Source organism: Colias croceus, chromosome 22 (assembly GCF_905220415.1).
Source record: "Colias croceus chromosome 22, ilColCroc2.1".
Lineage (NCBI taxonomy): Eukaryota > Metazoa > Arthropoda > Insecta > Lepidoptera > Pieridae > Colias > Colias croceus.
Genome location: NC_059558.1, coordinates 7613129 through 7628463, shown reverse-complemented (window position 1 = coordinate 7628463; position 15335 = coordinate 7613129). Strand labels below are relative to the sequence as shown.

Here is a 15335-nt window from a genome sequence, read left to right as displayed (position 1 = left end):
GTCCGCGCTTTTCTATATTGATTTCTGAAGTTAGTGAGTTAGCAATGGCCAATGGGTTTATAGGTAAACCAGAATCTGATGGCAATTAGGGAAATCAAAATTTTGAGTGTGCAACCCTAGGGAAAATGGACTGAACGATCTTGATACTGCTTATTTTTTATTTTGTCCTCAATATCATTATTCACATTACATAAGTGGACAATACTGTACTTAATAATGAGATATCCACTTAATATTATATAGGTACATACTTACATGTATAATATAGTTACAATTATACATATTACTTTCACACAGGTAATACATACTTTACACATACCTATATTTGTATATTCATTACCAGTATGCCATGTGAATGTGATGACTTGGACAGCTTGGACTTGAAGAATAGCCGTATTGGAAACTCCTGTTATAAGTTTTCATAAAATTATATTCTAATCAACAAACATTATTATAGTTACCTACATATAATATTTTTTAATTTAAAGTATCAAAACGGGTAAGTTCAATTTACCAATAAAATCTTCAAAATTGAAAATTGTGATGTGTTTGACCCTTCTTCATCGAATGTTTTTCTATACACATTATAAACAACACCTCTTGCTTGTGATCGCAGCGGCTTTTTCGACATTTTCGAAGATTTTTTAGACAAAATCCTAAAAATTATTCATCAACTGCAAAAAAGACAAATAATTTGACAACCAATTTGATAGTTGTCAAATAAGTTGCCACATGAAAATCTTTTATTTCTTAAATATAAATATGCCATCAGATTCTGGTAGACCTATATTTAAAATAATCAATATAGTTTTTCTTTTCATAAAAAAAATAAAAACTCCACGAAAATGGAAAAATAATCTGTGGTCAACACAATATTGTTGGAGTTTTCCATAGAGACTAGAGTTTCTTTGTGACGTTTGCGGTTTACAAACGTTTACTTTACGTCAAACTTTGAAGAATCATCACAGAGAACTGAAATCATTATTACGAAGCAAAAATATTAATTTCATTTAATTCGCTTATTTGTTATAGTATATATTAGTATAATTGTTTATTTGTGATCAAAGTACTATATAATTAAATATAATATCTGCTAAATAAGATAATGAAGTGCTAGTGATTGATTCAGTGGGCAGTATAGATTGAGGTAAGTTCAAAAGTTAGCGGTTGTAACTTTTAGTAAGTCACAGCTGTACGCTGATTGTGATGTTTGTATTATATAAGTCAAAATGATTTTATTGAGGACTATAACAAATTTTGGTGCACATAGAATATCGCTGCATATAACAGGTGAATGACCAATCTATTTTTGTTTCGACCGCTACATGTAGTTAATTGTCATCGTTTGCATATATTAGGTTATGTCTGTTTATTCAATATTCAAGCTTGACCTATAAACACACTTACACTTTTCCATGTTTCAGAAAAAATGGTCTTATGCACACAAATTCCTTTTTTGTAAACCAAGTACATTCATAACCAATATTAACATCGAAAACGTTGTTGTTGGATCTTTGTAAATAAATAAAATATAATATCTAAACACCTCTCTAATGTGTTTTGTTTAATATACCCTTAGCGAGTTTTAAATTAAGTATAATGTACTTAATTTAAAACTCGCTACTAAAATAAATCTACATCTTCCAGTGTGCAGGATGTCCAGTGCATCCATCAAGTTCCGTTGGGGTCTGAGCGCGTCAGACCCTGAGCAGGCTCCAGTGCTGTTTGTGGGACAGCCAGCGCACCTGAATGCCCTGTCTTGGCAAGATGTGCGCTGCAAACTGGAGCCGAGAGTTACTGAAGAGGTAGGTTATAACTTATATTATTTTTCAAGGTACTATTGTGCCTAGATAGCAGATAAAGAAGCGGTTTTGTAGGAAATTTTGTAAAATTTTACTTGAGAGCTAGTTAAGAGAGCTGAATATTTTGACTGGATTTGTTTTGTTACTAAAACATAGATAAAATAATCTTGATCTTGTTTGTTTCTAATCTAAAAGATAGAAAACAAAAGCAAATCTTCAGGCTTAAATGTATTTATTAATATTTATGTTTTATTTTGTCACATATTGTATGTAATTCCAAAAATTTGTCAAATTAATTATAATTGAAAAATCTTATCTATCTGATTATGTAACAGCTAAGTATTCAATAAACATGTTTATTCCATGTGTGCATATATCTTATAATTTTATGTGATCATAAAATTGTTAAGACAGATTTAATGCTGAATTGACTTCAGCATTAAAATTAAAAATTTATGTTCTATTGTAAAACAAGGCAACAGGTAATAAAAATAATGCATGATGGAAAGGGTTTTTCTTTTTATTTATTAACTATAAAAACTAAAAACATTTTTGTCTAAACTCTTAGTACTGTAACCTACTTATTATAAGTACCATGGAGACAGATGTTAAAAGAGAGATAAATAACTGAAATATCAGTAATGTTTTCTAAATTGCACAACTCAATCTAACTATGAAAACACCCAACAGAAAAGAAGTAGTTGATTATAAGTAGTATGTCACAAGATAGTATATTCAAATATATTCTTATTCTATATATTCTATATATTCGTATTTATTCTTATATCTTCTTTTGACTTTTTTTAATAATTTTCAAAATAAAATTTATCATGATACTTAAATGAAACTCAATTGAAGTTGATTGTATGTTTTATTTATAAGAATGATGTACAGAACCTGCCTTCCACAAATAAGGTTCAACCCTAACAACATATTCAATGATACTTGCGCAAAACATAAAAAAAGTAATGTACAATACATCCATACTAATATTATAAATGCGAAAGTAACTCTGTCTGTCTGTCTGTTACTCAATCACGCCTAAACTACTGAACCAATTTACACGAAATTTGGTATGGAGATATTTTGATGACATAGGCTACTTTTTATCCCGGAAATCCCACGGGAACGGGAACTGCGGGTTTTTCTTTGACTGCGCGGGCGAAGCCGCGGGCGGAAAGCTAGTAAAACATAAAATATATATTTGTCATCAGGTCTGGCGTCGTGGCCTCTCAGTAACGTCCCCCGGGGACACATCCGAGCTCTGGCCGCGCGGAGCCACGGTTGGGTTACTCCCCCCTCGTCGGTCGCGACACACGGCCCCGTCTCGCAATCACGCTCTGTCGAAGATCGTGAAGTCAGCGCTGCGGTCTGCTGCAGAGGAGTATATTGTTGTGAGTTGGAATTTAATTTTGTATTCTATGTAAAACTAACGAATAAATTTTTAGGAATTTGATGCAATATACATATATCTATATTTTGCAATATGATAAACTAACGAATAAATTTTTAGGAATCTGATGCAATATACATATATCTATATTTTGCAATATGATATAGTCATTTGTTAAAATCAATGGTTCTTTTAAAAAATGTTCACTTTCGTTCCTTTGCAAAATGAAAGTAACCTTCACATTATTTTATAATATTAAATTCAAACTCAAAATATTTTTATTCATGTTTATTTGTGTTATGATGTCATTTTTTCAAAACTACCTATACTATAATATTAGTGAGGATGTAAAGGATATTCACGAGGATGATCAGGATATTGTCGAGGATGCTAAGTCTATTCAAACGTACAGCTAGTCTATTATACTTATTATATATACATGAGGATGATCAGGATATTATTAGACGAGGATGTGATATTCAAACCCACAGCTGGTATGCCGCAAACGCGACGTGCTAGCCAGCGCCGCGGCGATAGCCCGCTCGGTGCCGCACTACACAGCGCGCTCGCCGACCGCCCCGCTCGCGCCGGCCGCTAGCCCGCCGCCCGCCAGCCGCGCACTCACCGTCGAGATATGCGTCGCCGGGGATGGTGAGTGGGGATGGGGATGGGGATTGGGGATGCTGTACACACGTAATGGGGATGAGAGATGTGACCTTTCCAACAAAAAAAAATAGTCCAAATCGGTTCATAAATAACGAAGATATGCGCTAATTTGTATGCGTTCGAATTGAAAAACTTTCCCCATTTTTAAGTGACAAAATTATATTACGCGTTGTGGTAACTATAATATAACATTCACAACAATAATTTAACGACAGAAACGTAAAATAATGCCTCATTCCTTCTTATAAGATCCATTGCACAAATTGTTATCAATAAAATCTCTTCCTTCGTTAATTGTAAACAACCATTAAAAAACCTTGAATTAAAATATCATTTATAGGAAATATTGAACCAAAAAACATATTTTCACTTATAGAGGGTGATTCAGAAGACGAAGGCGTCGGTCCGACTGAATCAGCTTTGACAGATGGTACTCTATCCAATGAGGAACTCAGCACTATACAGGATGTAGCGGATGCTGTGAGATTGGCCGCTAAGATAACAGACACGCCCGCTAATATCATGGATGTGGACGCTTTTATTGAGGTCTGTGTGGTTATTGTGCAAAAATATGATATAAATTATAAATGGACATATTGGTAGATCACCATATAATTAATATATTATGAAGTAAATAAATAAACTACAGGCTAAATGAGTCACAATATTATAATAAGTTACGTATCATATAACTTGTAAATGTTTACCACGTATTTTCACTGTCATTTAGTAGTAAATTATACATTTTTATTTACAAGAATAGTACACGCTATACTTTGTACATTGCTATTTTATGAAATCCGCCAAAAAAAAAATCCATTATGATAATTAAAATTATTTCCGCCTGTCGTTCTCTGTTTCTCTTTTTATATCTACTTTTTTACCTATTATTTTGGTACACAATAAAGCATTTTTGTTTGTATGTTAATCATAGGAAGCATGCAAAGTAGCGAAGAGCCTTGACATCGCCGAACCGACGATCATCCGCGGTGAAGAACTCGCGGAACGAGGGATGGGCGGGATCTACGGCGTTGGGAAAGCCGCGGCCAAACCTCCCGCACTCGTGTCTCTTTCGTACATGGCGCCCGGGGCTACGGAGACCGTGGCGTGGGTCGGCAAGGGCATCGTGTACGACACCGGCGGCTTGAGCATTAAGGCAAGGGTGAGTGGGTGTGGGGATGACGAGGATGGATGGGGATGACGGGGATGGGAGGGAATTTTGTTGGGGATGAGGATGACTGGGCTATTGAGGGAAAGGAATGGGGATGAGAGGCATTTTCGTGTTTTGTTGTTTGGGGATGTGTTTTCTTTGTGTTTTTATTGTGTTTGTTGTGATAGCTTTAAATGTTCTATTCATTTAATTTTTAAACTGTTAAAATTCATTGTCACTTGTAAAATTGATTTTTGAAATTATCTCTTGATTAAACACTGCTCTAAAAATTTGTTGTAATTTATACAAATGAAATTTAAAGGAGAAAATAATTTATTTATTTATTTATTTATATTTTAGGAGAATCTACAGCTGTATTCTTAAAAAGTAGTCACATAATATAATAATCACAATAAGCCATTTACAGATTCTCACGACTAGAATAACACAAATATGTAACAGATTCAAATGTAAGCGATTACGCACACGAATCAAGTGCTTTCGAAATTACTAATACTATTGTAACACTAAATTAAATTACATATTAACTCGACCACCAAACTGACGAAAGAACTCATTTGCTAACTGACGCTTAATTGAGTAAGGACTGCTGCAGAATAAGTCAAAATCGAACTGTTTTGATAGCTTGTTAAAGTTATTGCTTACGCGCAGAATAAACGAGTTTTGACGATAGTTAGTACTGACTGCGGATAATATCATAATAATACATATTATTATGTACGTCATATCGCAGACCTCACAATTTTAATTCTGATTTAACTATTTTTTTTCGCCAAAAATAATACTAAACACGTATTTTCCACAACAGACGTCGATGGTCGGCATGAAGGGCGACTGCGGCGGTGCGGCCGCTGTGCTCGCCGCGTTCTACACGCTCGTGCGTGCGGGGCCTAACGTCAACGTGCACGCCGTACTGTGCCTGGCAGAGAACGCTGTCGGCCCGCTGGCTACCAGGTTTATATGAGAAGAATTTATACTATAATATTATCATAAAGATGAAGAGTTTGTTTGTTTGAACGCGCTAATCTCAGAAACTACATACTGGTCAGATTTGAAAAATTCTTTCAGTGTTAGATGAGATATATCATCACGCTAAGACCAACAGGACAGCTAGTATATATTTATATATGACGGAAGAAAGGGCCCGAAGGCCATTTTTAAAAGAGTGACGTCAGCAATTCTGACGTCACCATCATCAGGGCAGGCGCTCATACTCGAAGTAGAACGCCTGTAGGTATTTTTACTGCCCTTTTATTCCACGTCGTAATTACAGAGAGAGCTCCGAACGCTCCAACGGCCGGCGCGTGAATGTGCTCTGTGCCGTCGGACGCTCGTATTTAAATTAAACCATGACTCACAAGAATTAGTTTGAGAGTGTTGCCACTCTAATTTTTGCAATGAATTTTTATCATTTTTAACAAACATTAATTATTTCGTTAATTTAACCACTTATTTAAAAAGATTTAAGTAAACTTTAGCTAGTTATAATTATTTAGTAGTTTGACGGTAGTCGTTTATTGTCGTTGCGCCGACACGGCCATACTGACAGGCGGTGCGCGCTCTGCACCAGCCTCGTTGTAAAAGTCTGTAACAATGTCAAGTTATAATCTTGGCATGTTTTTTGTCGGTTCTCGGAGAGTCTCGAAGGTTCTCGTAGATTTCTCGGAGGTTCTCGTAGATTTCTCGGAGGTTGGTTCTCATAGATTTCTCGGAGGGTCTCGTAGATTCTCGGAGGTTCTCGAAGGTTCTCGTAGATTCTCGGAGGTTCTCGAAGGTTCTCGTAGATTTTAACTGTTTTATTAAGAAATCAGTTTTTTGTACTCACATTATTTAATCTAAGAAGCTAATCATGTTCTGACATGAAATAATGACAACTATTCATCCACAAAATACTAAACCAAAGTTACGTCTAACACGGCCATATTGACAATCGTACGTCCTCGTACGCCTTTTCTCGTATTACAACACTACGGTAGTTCATCTCGGGATTTCAAAAACACACTGCCTCGGCCACACTGACCTTACATAACACTAAACACTCCACATGACAGAAGCAGTCCGTTCGCGTATCATGCGACCAACACCTACTCATTTGTGACATAGGCAGATTCTCGAAGGGTCTCGTAGATTTCTCGGAGGTTCTCGTAGATTTCTCGGAGGTTCTCGTAGATTTATGCTTATCACAAAGAGAGGCGCAGATAGCACGCACAATTCCTTCGATGAACCACACTCCCGTTACAATAATCCACGTAACAAACTTTTACTTTACACAACGCACGAGAAAAACACAAACGCCAGTATGCCGTTACAAAACTACGTAAACGTTTAAAATTTAAAAAGAGTGAGCTTGAATTCTATCCAACTTCTGATGACGGAAGAAAGGGCCCGAAGGCCATTTTTAAAAGAGTGACGTCAGCAATTCTGACGTCACCATCATCAGGGCAGGCGCTCATACTCGAAGTAGAACGCCTGTAGGTATTTTTACTGCCCTTTTATTCCACGTCGTAATTACAGAGAGAGCTCCGAACGCTCCAACGGCCGGCGCGTGAATGTGCTCTGTGCCGTCGGACGCTCGTATTTAAATTAAACCATGACTCACAAGAATTAGTTTGAGAGTGTTGCCACTCTAATTTTTGCAATGAATTTTTATCATTTTTAACAAACATTAATTATTTCGTTAATTTAACCACTTATTTAAAAAGATTTAAGTAAACTTTAGCTAGTTATAATTATTTAGTAGTTTGACGGTAGTCGTTTATTGTCGTTGCGCCGACACGGCCATACTGACAGGCGGTGCGCGCTCTGCACCAGCCTCGTTGTAAAAGTCTGTAACAATGTCAAGTTATAATCTTGGCATGTTTTTTGTCGGTTCTCGGAGAGTCTCGAAGGTTCTCGTAGATTTCTCGGAGGTTCTCGTAGATTTCTCGGAGGTTGGTTCTCATAGATTTCTCGGAGGGTCTCGTAGATTCTCGGAGGTTCTCGAAGGTTCTCGTAGATTCTCGGAGGTTCTCGAAGGTTCTCGTAGATTTTAACTGTTTTATTAAGAAATCAGTTTTTTGTACTCACATTATTTAATCTAAGAAGCTAATCATGTTCTGACATGAAATAATGACAACTATTCATCCACAAAATACTAAACCAAAGTTACGTCTAACACGGCCATATTGACAATCGTACGTCCTCGTACGCCTTTTCTCGTATTACAACACTACGGTAGTTCATCTCGGGATTTCAAAAACACACTGCCTCGGCCACACTGACCTTACATAACACTAAACACTCCACATGACAGAAGCAGTCCGTTCGCGTATCATGCGACCAACACCTACTCATTTGTGACATAGGCAGATTCTCGAAGGGTCTCGTAGATTTCTCGGAGGTTCTCGTAGATTTATGCTTATCACAAAGAGAGGCGCAGATAGCACGCACAATTCCTTCGATGAACCACACTCCCGTTACAATAATCCACGTAACAAACTTTTACTTTACACAACGCACGAGAAAAACACAAACGCCAGTATGCCGTTACAAAACTACGTAAACGTTTAAAATTTAAAAAGAGTGAGCTTGAATTCTATCCAACTTCTGATGACGGAAGAAAGGGCCCGAAGGCCATTTTTAAAAGAGTGACGTCAGCAATTCTGACGTCACCATCATCAGGGCAGGCGCTCATACTCGAAGTAGAACGCCTGTAGGTATTTTTACTGCCCTTTTATTCCACGTCGTAATTACAGAGAGAGCTCCGAACGCTCCAACGGCCGGCGCGTGAATGTGCTCTGTGCCGTCGGACGCTCGTATTTAAATTAAACCATGACTCACAAGAATTAGTTTGAGAGTGTTGCCACTCTAATTTTTGCAATGAATTTTTATCATTTTTAACAAACATTAATTATTTCGTTAATTTAACCACTTATTTAAAAGATTTAAGTAAACTTTAGCTAGTTATAATTCTGTGCCTCCAGTGAATAAGGGAGTAAGACGAGTTATTCCCTTTGGTTTTTATTGCACCATTGGATTCAGCTCGTCAAAATACACAACATATCAAAAGGTCATATCTCTAGCTGCATCCTAACCCATTTTTTCGAATGACCCAAACGGTATAAGTAGGGTGTGATTAACGGTATAAGTTACCTTATCCATCATTTTAGGCAATCGCAAAGGAACTATTCGTCTCGAGTCAAAATAACCCACGAACACAAGGACGTATGTGTAGTTATACTTTTTGAATAAAGACTTAATTCATTTTGTTCCATCCGTGCTAACATTATTTTAGTATAATCGCATTTGTGTCATTTTTCTAACATGAGCATAAAGGAACAACTCTTAGTGTCATTGGTTTAAGTGACGACATGAGACAGTTTCGCATTAATGCCGTGTTGCTATTGGTCTATTTGAATACTGCACGGAAACAACGGACAGTATTCCTTTTTGCATAATAATATTTTTCAATCGTTTTTTCAATAAATCTGCAACAATAAATTTTTATATTAAAAAAAAAGGTATTTATCAGTTAACTTGGGATAAATACTAATAATATTTCTATGGAAATTAACTATTTTTTGCAATAGATAAAAATACAGTTTTAATTAACACAATAAGTGCATATGATATTATACTCTTTGTTTATATAAATACAGAACAATAATTGAATCATCTAAAGCCAACAAAAATGTTATATTTTCTTCTTATAATTGGGTAAGTTTTATAAAAAAAAAATAACTAGTTTTTAATCTTTTTTTTTAATTTAATCTAACCAATAATACTATAATTATAGACGCATAGAAAAAAAATTATAACCAGTCTTGACAATTATGAATATTGTGTTCTCTCTCATATCGCGTTTTAGCCACTGTAATTTGCCTTTTTTATAGGAAAAAAATCCGCAATATCGATACTATTTTGGTCCTGCATTATCGTAAACATATTATGGATACTCTGGTACCATATATTTTGAAAAAATTGGGATATTGTCACGTAGTCTCTTCAAGTCGTAGGTATTTGCATCCAAGGCACCTTCAAATCTGTTAATTGCATCCAAGGCACCTTCAAATATGTGCTTAATTTTTTCATAAAATCTTTGCGGCTCATTGTTTTTTTCTTTATTTATCTATATTATTTTGATATTATAAGATATAGAAATTGTTAAAATTCCATATCATGCCGTAAAATATCGCCACTGACCACCTATAACTTTCCCTGTAAGATAACTGAACATACAGGAATATGGTTTTCGAGCTTCTCTTATCTCTTTATAGTGCTTGTATCCTCAATGTATAACCACCATGACATATTCGGTTTTTCTCCAGACAACATCTTCAGCCACCCAATCCTCTTGCTTGGAGACCAAATCCAGCGGAGGACAATAATCGTCATTTACTAAAATTGAAGGTTTTTCGTCCTAGTGTTAAAGTTTTCTGGATCCTATTTTATACTCAATATATAGTATATAATATGTAAAACGTGACTCGGAAAAAAAAATATTCAAATAAATCACAAGATATTTTTTTTAAACAATCGTAAAAGTTACGAAAAGCCCAATTATACGTCAAAATGACGTACAACATCCTCTTTACTATAAAATGGCGGAATTTACCGGGATGAGCCAACTATGTACTGCTAGGTCTCGACGGCTAATGAGTTGTTTCTGGATTTCGAAGCGATTCGATGGTAAATATAGAAAAGACAAAGTTATTTCGCCGTGGTGTACATTAAATTTACATAGATTGGACTTCTAGGGTTAAATGCATAAACACCTACATGTTGTTTTGTTTTTATTATATCTAGTAACGATAAAAAATCCGTTGATTTTATTCGTTTTTCAAACTACATGCATGGTTGTTCCACTAAAAGGCCTCAATTGAGTCATAAAGTACACAAATTTCAAGCATAATAAGTCGCATCATTTCTATAAAACCAAAACTGGCAATAATATAAGTCGTGTTATGCGACTATGAACATAGTGCATTAGGGCATAAGTCGTTATATTGCAAAGAGCAAAAAAAAAATTATGTGAATACATTGAGTTATTCCATGGAGTACTCGTTCATAAGGCCACAACTACAAAAAAACACGAAAAAAGTATATTTATGGGGTTGTTACAATATCTGTTCATATGTAAAACTAAAGTCTAACATCATATCTTACCCATACAAGCTTAAAAATTTGAAGTTATAAAGATTTAGTGTTGATATATAGTTTTTTGTCTCTCCTGAAAAGTGCTGTTTTTGAGTTATTCCCTTATTCACTGGAGGCACAGAATTATTTAGTAGTTTGACGGTAGTCGTTTATTGTCGTTGCGCCGACATATATATTCTTATACATATTAATTATTATGTATTAACTATAGCTAGATAGACGCATAATTAGGATAAAAAGTTGTCTGGAGCTAAAGTCTGCCTATGCGTATGTTAGGCACAATTTCCTAATGATGTTCTTTCTGTTTAAAAACGCCACTCGGACATTTTATGTTGATATTTTCATAAGTTTGATTGTTTTTGTGATTATAGTGCGTCCATGGTTATAAGTTACAATATCTCAACCAATATGAAACAATTACACAATGTTTTTAACGATGTGTTGACCAAAATTGTATCGATGGAATGCGGCCTTGTCAAAAGCGTTATCAAAATCTTAATTTTCTTATGCTGTAGAAACTAAATTAATAGAATAATATTGTTACAGACCTGACGACATACATAAGCTGTACTCTGGACGTACCGTTGAAATCAACAATACAGATGCTGAAGGTAATTTTAATTGTTATTTAATTTTGAAGGGAAACTTCATTATCGTCATGACAATACCCTCACGTCGTGGAGTAAGGCGACGATTTTGGTATCTTTGAATGTGAATGAAGTTTCACTTCTGACACGAGTGCTCGGCATATACGCTCTTTTTTTTATAAGCCAACGTATATTTTTTGTGTTCTTATAACATAAAAGCACTTTCAAAATCCTATTTTTTATATTTGCACAATATTTTATGTTGCTGTAGTTTGTAAAAATGCTAGCTAGTGTTGAAGACAAATTGTATTAAAACTACATGTACACGTAAACTACATGAAAATTATATTTTTTTTCCTTTCTAAAGGTCGTTTGGTGCTAAGCGACGGCGTGGTGTACGCCCGTCGGGATTTGAAGGCCGATACCATCGTAGATGTTGCCACACTCACTGGGGCACAGGTAAAAAAAAATAATTATTATTATATGAGCACGATTATTATATGAGCAGGAAAGAAGTGTGTATGTCTGTTTATGATTGGTTTTAAGTGAGAGAAACATTTGATATATTTAACTTATATTTTGTTTTTTAAATTGTTAGTCCTTTTGGGCGCAAGCTAACCCATTTCTACTAAGATACTTTATACAAGCGATGAGATTTCAATTATCTGTATTTATTATACTGGTTTTTTTTTAGATTAATTTTACTACTAAATGCAGATTAGACGAAGGTAAACCAAATATATTGTAAAAATGTGATATTTTAGCCTTTAACTAACAATTTTTTTTCTTTTCTCCCCCCAGGGCACAGCCACCGGGAAATACCACGCTGCCATCATCTCTAACAAGTCCAACTTAGAATCGGCGTGTGTATCAGCGGGTCTAGTATCAGGTGACCTGGCTCACGCTTTGCCCTTCGCTCCGGAACTGCACTTCACAGAGTTCTGCAGCCACGTGGCTGATATGAAGAACAGCGTCGCGGTAAAGTGACATTTTTGTGAAAAAAAATCCACTTTTTTTGTGGAAAAATTGAGATTTTGTGCGGAAAAATTGTGATTTTTTGCGATTTTTTTGTGAAATTCTGTGTAAAATGGACAAAATCGAGATTTTTTGGAAATTTTTATAGTGTAAAAGGTACAAAATGGAGGCTTTTTCATCAATACGGTGTAGATCGGTTATATAAAGAAACTGTATATCGGAATTATAATAAAGTAATATGGAACAAATCAAACTTAGCATTAAGCTAGGTCTGTTCCATATGATTGCCAAGTGTTTTAGGATTTCTCTTGAGAGAAATAACTTTTTTATTTATTTATTAATAATTATTTGCAGGACCGCAACAACGCTCAACCGTCTTGCGCTGGTTTGTTCATCTTGGCGCACCTCGGGTTCGACTGGACCGGCCGTTGGCTGCACGTCGATATGGCTGCGCCGGCGCATTGTGTATGTATTATTTTTTTACATTAATATTTGAAAGATTGAGAGATTTCATTTTTTTGCACACATATGATAAAAGAAGAAAATCCGGTCTTGAATTCTTCTGGGGTTTATTGAAAATTCTTCTGTGGTTTATTTTTCATGATTTATTAGCTGCATTTTTTCTGTTTTAAACTTTAACTTTTAAAAAATAACTGTTAATTAGGATTAATTTATTTTTCTCTGTAAATGACACTTCAAAATATAATTTTATTTTCAGGGCGAAAGAGCAACGGGCTACGGCGTGTGTCTCCTAACAGTGTTGTTTGGAAAGTACACTAATAGCAAACTGCTCAAGGCACTTTGCCCCATGCGTTAGTTATACGGGGCAATTGAGGCAGGGGAATTATCAAATATATTGAGAAAAAGATTATTAGGAAATAATAGTAAAATTAAGATTGGTATTGTTTTGCGAAATGAAACTAAATAATGTTATAAAAGTTATAACAAAAAATTATGACTTTTTCCCCTGGCAGTTGTGAAGTACAATATTATAATGCCTTAATAATACTAAAGATTAATTTTGCTTTTTATCAAATGTTCAAACAATTTATAGTTTTTGTATTCAATCTATCTAAATTCTAAACCTTTTCTTTTCTTTTAAAAATTAATGAAATATTCTGAAAAAAAAAACATTAAATTTAACATGAAATGATTTAATAACGAAAAATCGTTACATATTGTAAAAGAATAGAGATATTTTATATAAAAACTACAAAAAAAAATAATACTGATGTACATTTTTTATAACATGTCATCATAACACGAAATAAATAGATATAATAAATAAAACTATACAATAATTAGTTTAAGCATTTAATTGTAACATTTATCATGTATTTTTTCTTATTTTTTTTTCCTTTTTATGCACTTATTTTTGTAATGGTTCTTTTATTATTAAAACTAGCTTTTCTTTAAAGAAAGGAATATCAAATAAATGAAATGAGTACAAAATCTTATGATTTTATTCTACATATTTTAGTTATTTCATCTCTGACTAACACCTGTTAAAGTTATCCGCACGTTAAGCTTATGTTTCCAATTATGCTATCTGTCAGATATTAAAGTTTTCAAACACATTTGGTTAAAAAAATACTCTTAATCTATTGTTTTTTTAATGGAACCAAAAAATGCATTTAAATGAAAATTTATACAAAAGTTCGACTTTCACTTTGCTTTTATATATTTTTTTCTAATTTACTGCATTTTTATAAATTAGTTATGGATTTTCTGTCAATAATGTGTGCTATAAACGACCATATTTTAATTCTTTCAAGCTATCGAATGTTTTCATGTATTATTGTAATAAAAAGTCGTGTTTATACACATTTGTAATAACTAACGGATACCATAACTAACATACCTCATAAGTAACTTTAATAAAAGCAATAATTGTGAAATAGTTGGAATAGCTGTATTTTATATTTTAATAATAAACCATCGTAAAACACTAATTTTGTAGTACACTGTAATAACATAGATAGTACACCAATTTTGTAACAGAGCCATTATGTAGTTTTTTAAGCTGAATAAATCATTGGAAATGTTTATTGTGTTTTATTTAAACCCATCCCTTTCTTGGTCTCTCAATATGAGTATGTGTCAGTTTTTATTTAAACTAGATATAAACCTATTTAAAATTACTATCGAGTTTTTTATCGACTATTCTTGGTAGAAATTAAATTCTGAATATGTTAATTCACTTGTATCAAAAAAAAATGCAAATATAACATATGATGACTAATATACATCTTTAAAATAGCTATGGACCCTCCTACTATAGTACCTAATCTATTCTTTAAAAATTTATTTTTTTATATTATATCTAAAAGAGGAAACTGAACTGCATACATTTGTGCATATATTCAAAAGATAAAATAAATTATTTATCACAGGTTCGAAAAGCGACTCCTACAGAGAACTTGAAAGAAACACTAAAGTTGATCCTTAAAATATGTATTGTGCTGTGACAGAATAGCCGGGAGCGGTTGAAATTCTTAAATAGATCTCATACTTACATAGAGTCAGTTTTATATCACAAAAATATGGTTTCGAAACCTGCTCATTTATCCCACTGAAAAAACCTACATGCTCAATGCTTATAATTA

The 15335-nt window shown here is 34.0% G+C and overlaps 1 protein-coding gene and 1 long non-coding RNA gene across 4 annotated transcripts; one reads left to right on the top strand and one right to left on the bottom strand.

Moving 5' to 3' along the window:
- Positions 1 to 929: 929 nt before the first annotated feature.
- On the top strand, positions 930 to 13721 carry LOC123702011 (probable aminopeptidase NPEPL1). Of its 3 annotated transcripts, none has more exons than XM_045649652.1 (12): positions 930 to 1147; positions 1648 to 1805; positions 3017 to 3196; positions 3687 to 3846; positions 4238 to 4407; positions 4796 to 5023; positions 5841 to 5986; positions 11714 to 11778; positions 12122 to 12213; positions 12556 to 12732; positions 13084 to 13194; positions 13448 to 13721. In XM_045649652.1, exons 2-12 carry the CDS (start codon positions 1656 to 1658, stop codon positions 13544 to 13546), a joined length of 1578 nt encoding a protein of 525 aa, XP_045505608.1. In that variant the 5' UTR covers positions 930 to 1147; positions 1648 to 1655; the 3' UTR covers positions 13547 to 13721. The 3 variants fall into 3 exon arrangements, with proteins under 3 accessions (XP_045505608.1, XP_045505607.1, XP_045505606.1); XM_045649651.1 differs by lacking the exon at positions 930 to 1147 and adding an exon at positions 1161 to 1290 and having other exon boundaries at positions 4796 to 5017; XM_045649650.1 differs by lacking the exon at positions 930 to 1147 and adding an exon at positions 1162 to 1290.
- On the bottom strand, positions 6234 to 8385 carry LOC123702020. The gene is made up of 2 exons (XR_006752803.1): positions 7121 to 8385; positions 6234 to 6823 (listed from the first exon to the last, which is right to left on the bottom strand). It is a non-coding gene; the product is annotated as an uncharacterized LOC123702020 (long non-coding RNA).
- Positions 13722 to 15335: the final 1614 nt, after the last annotated feature.

Excerpts from the sequence above, each read along its gene's own strand:
- LOC123702011 (XM_045649650.1), top strand. The coding sequence starts at position 1,230 with ATGATTTTATTGAGGACTATAACAAATTTTGGTGCACATAGAATATCG. Across the intron at positions 4,408-4,795 it reads ATGTGGACGCTTTTATTGAG|GAAGCATGCAAAGTAGCGAA; the intron begins GTCTGTGTGGTT and ends TGTTAATCATAG. Across the intron at positions 5,987-11,713 it reads GTCGGCCCGCTGGCTACCAG|ACCTGACGACATACATAAGC; the intron begins GTTTATATGAGA and ends ATATTGTTACAG.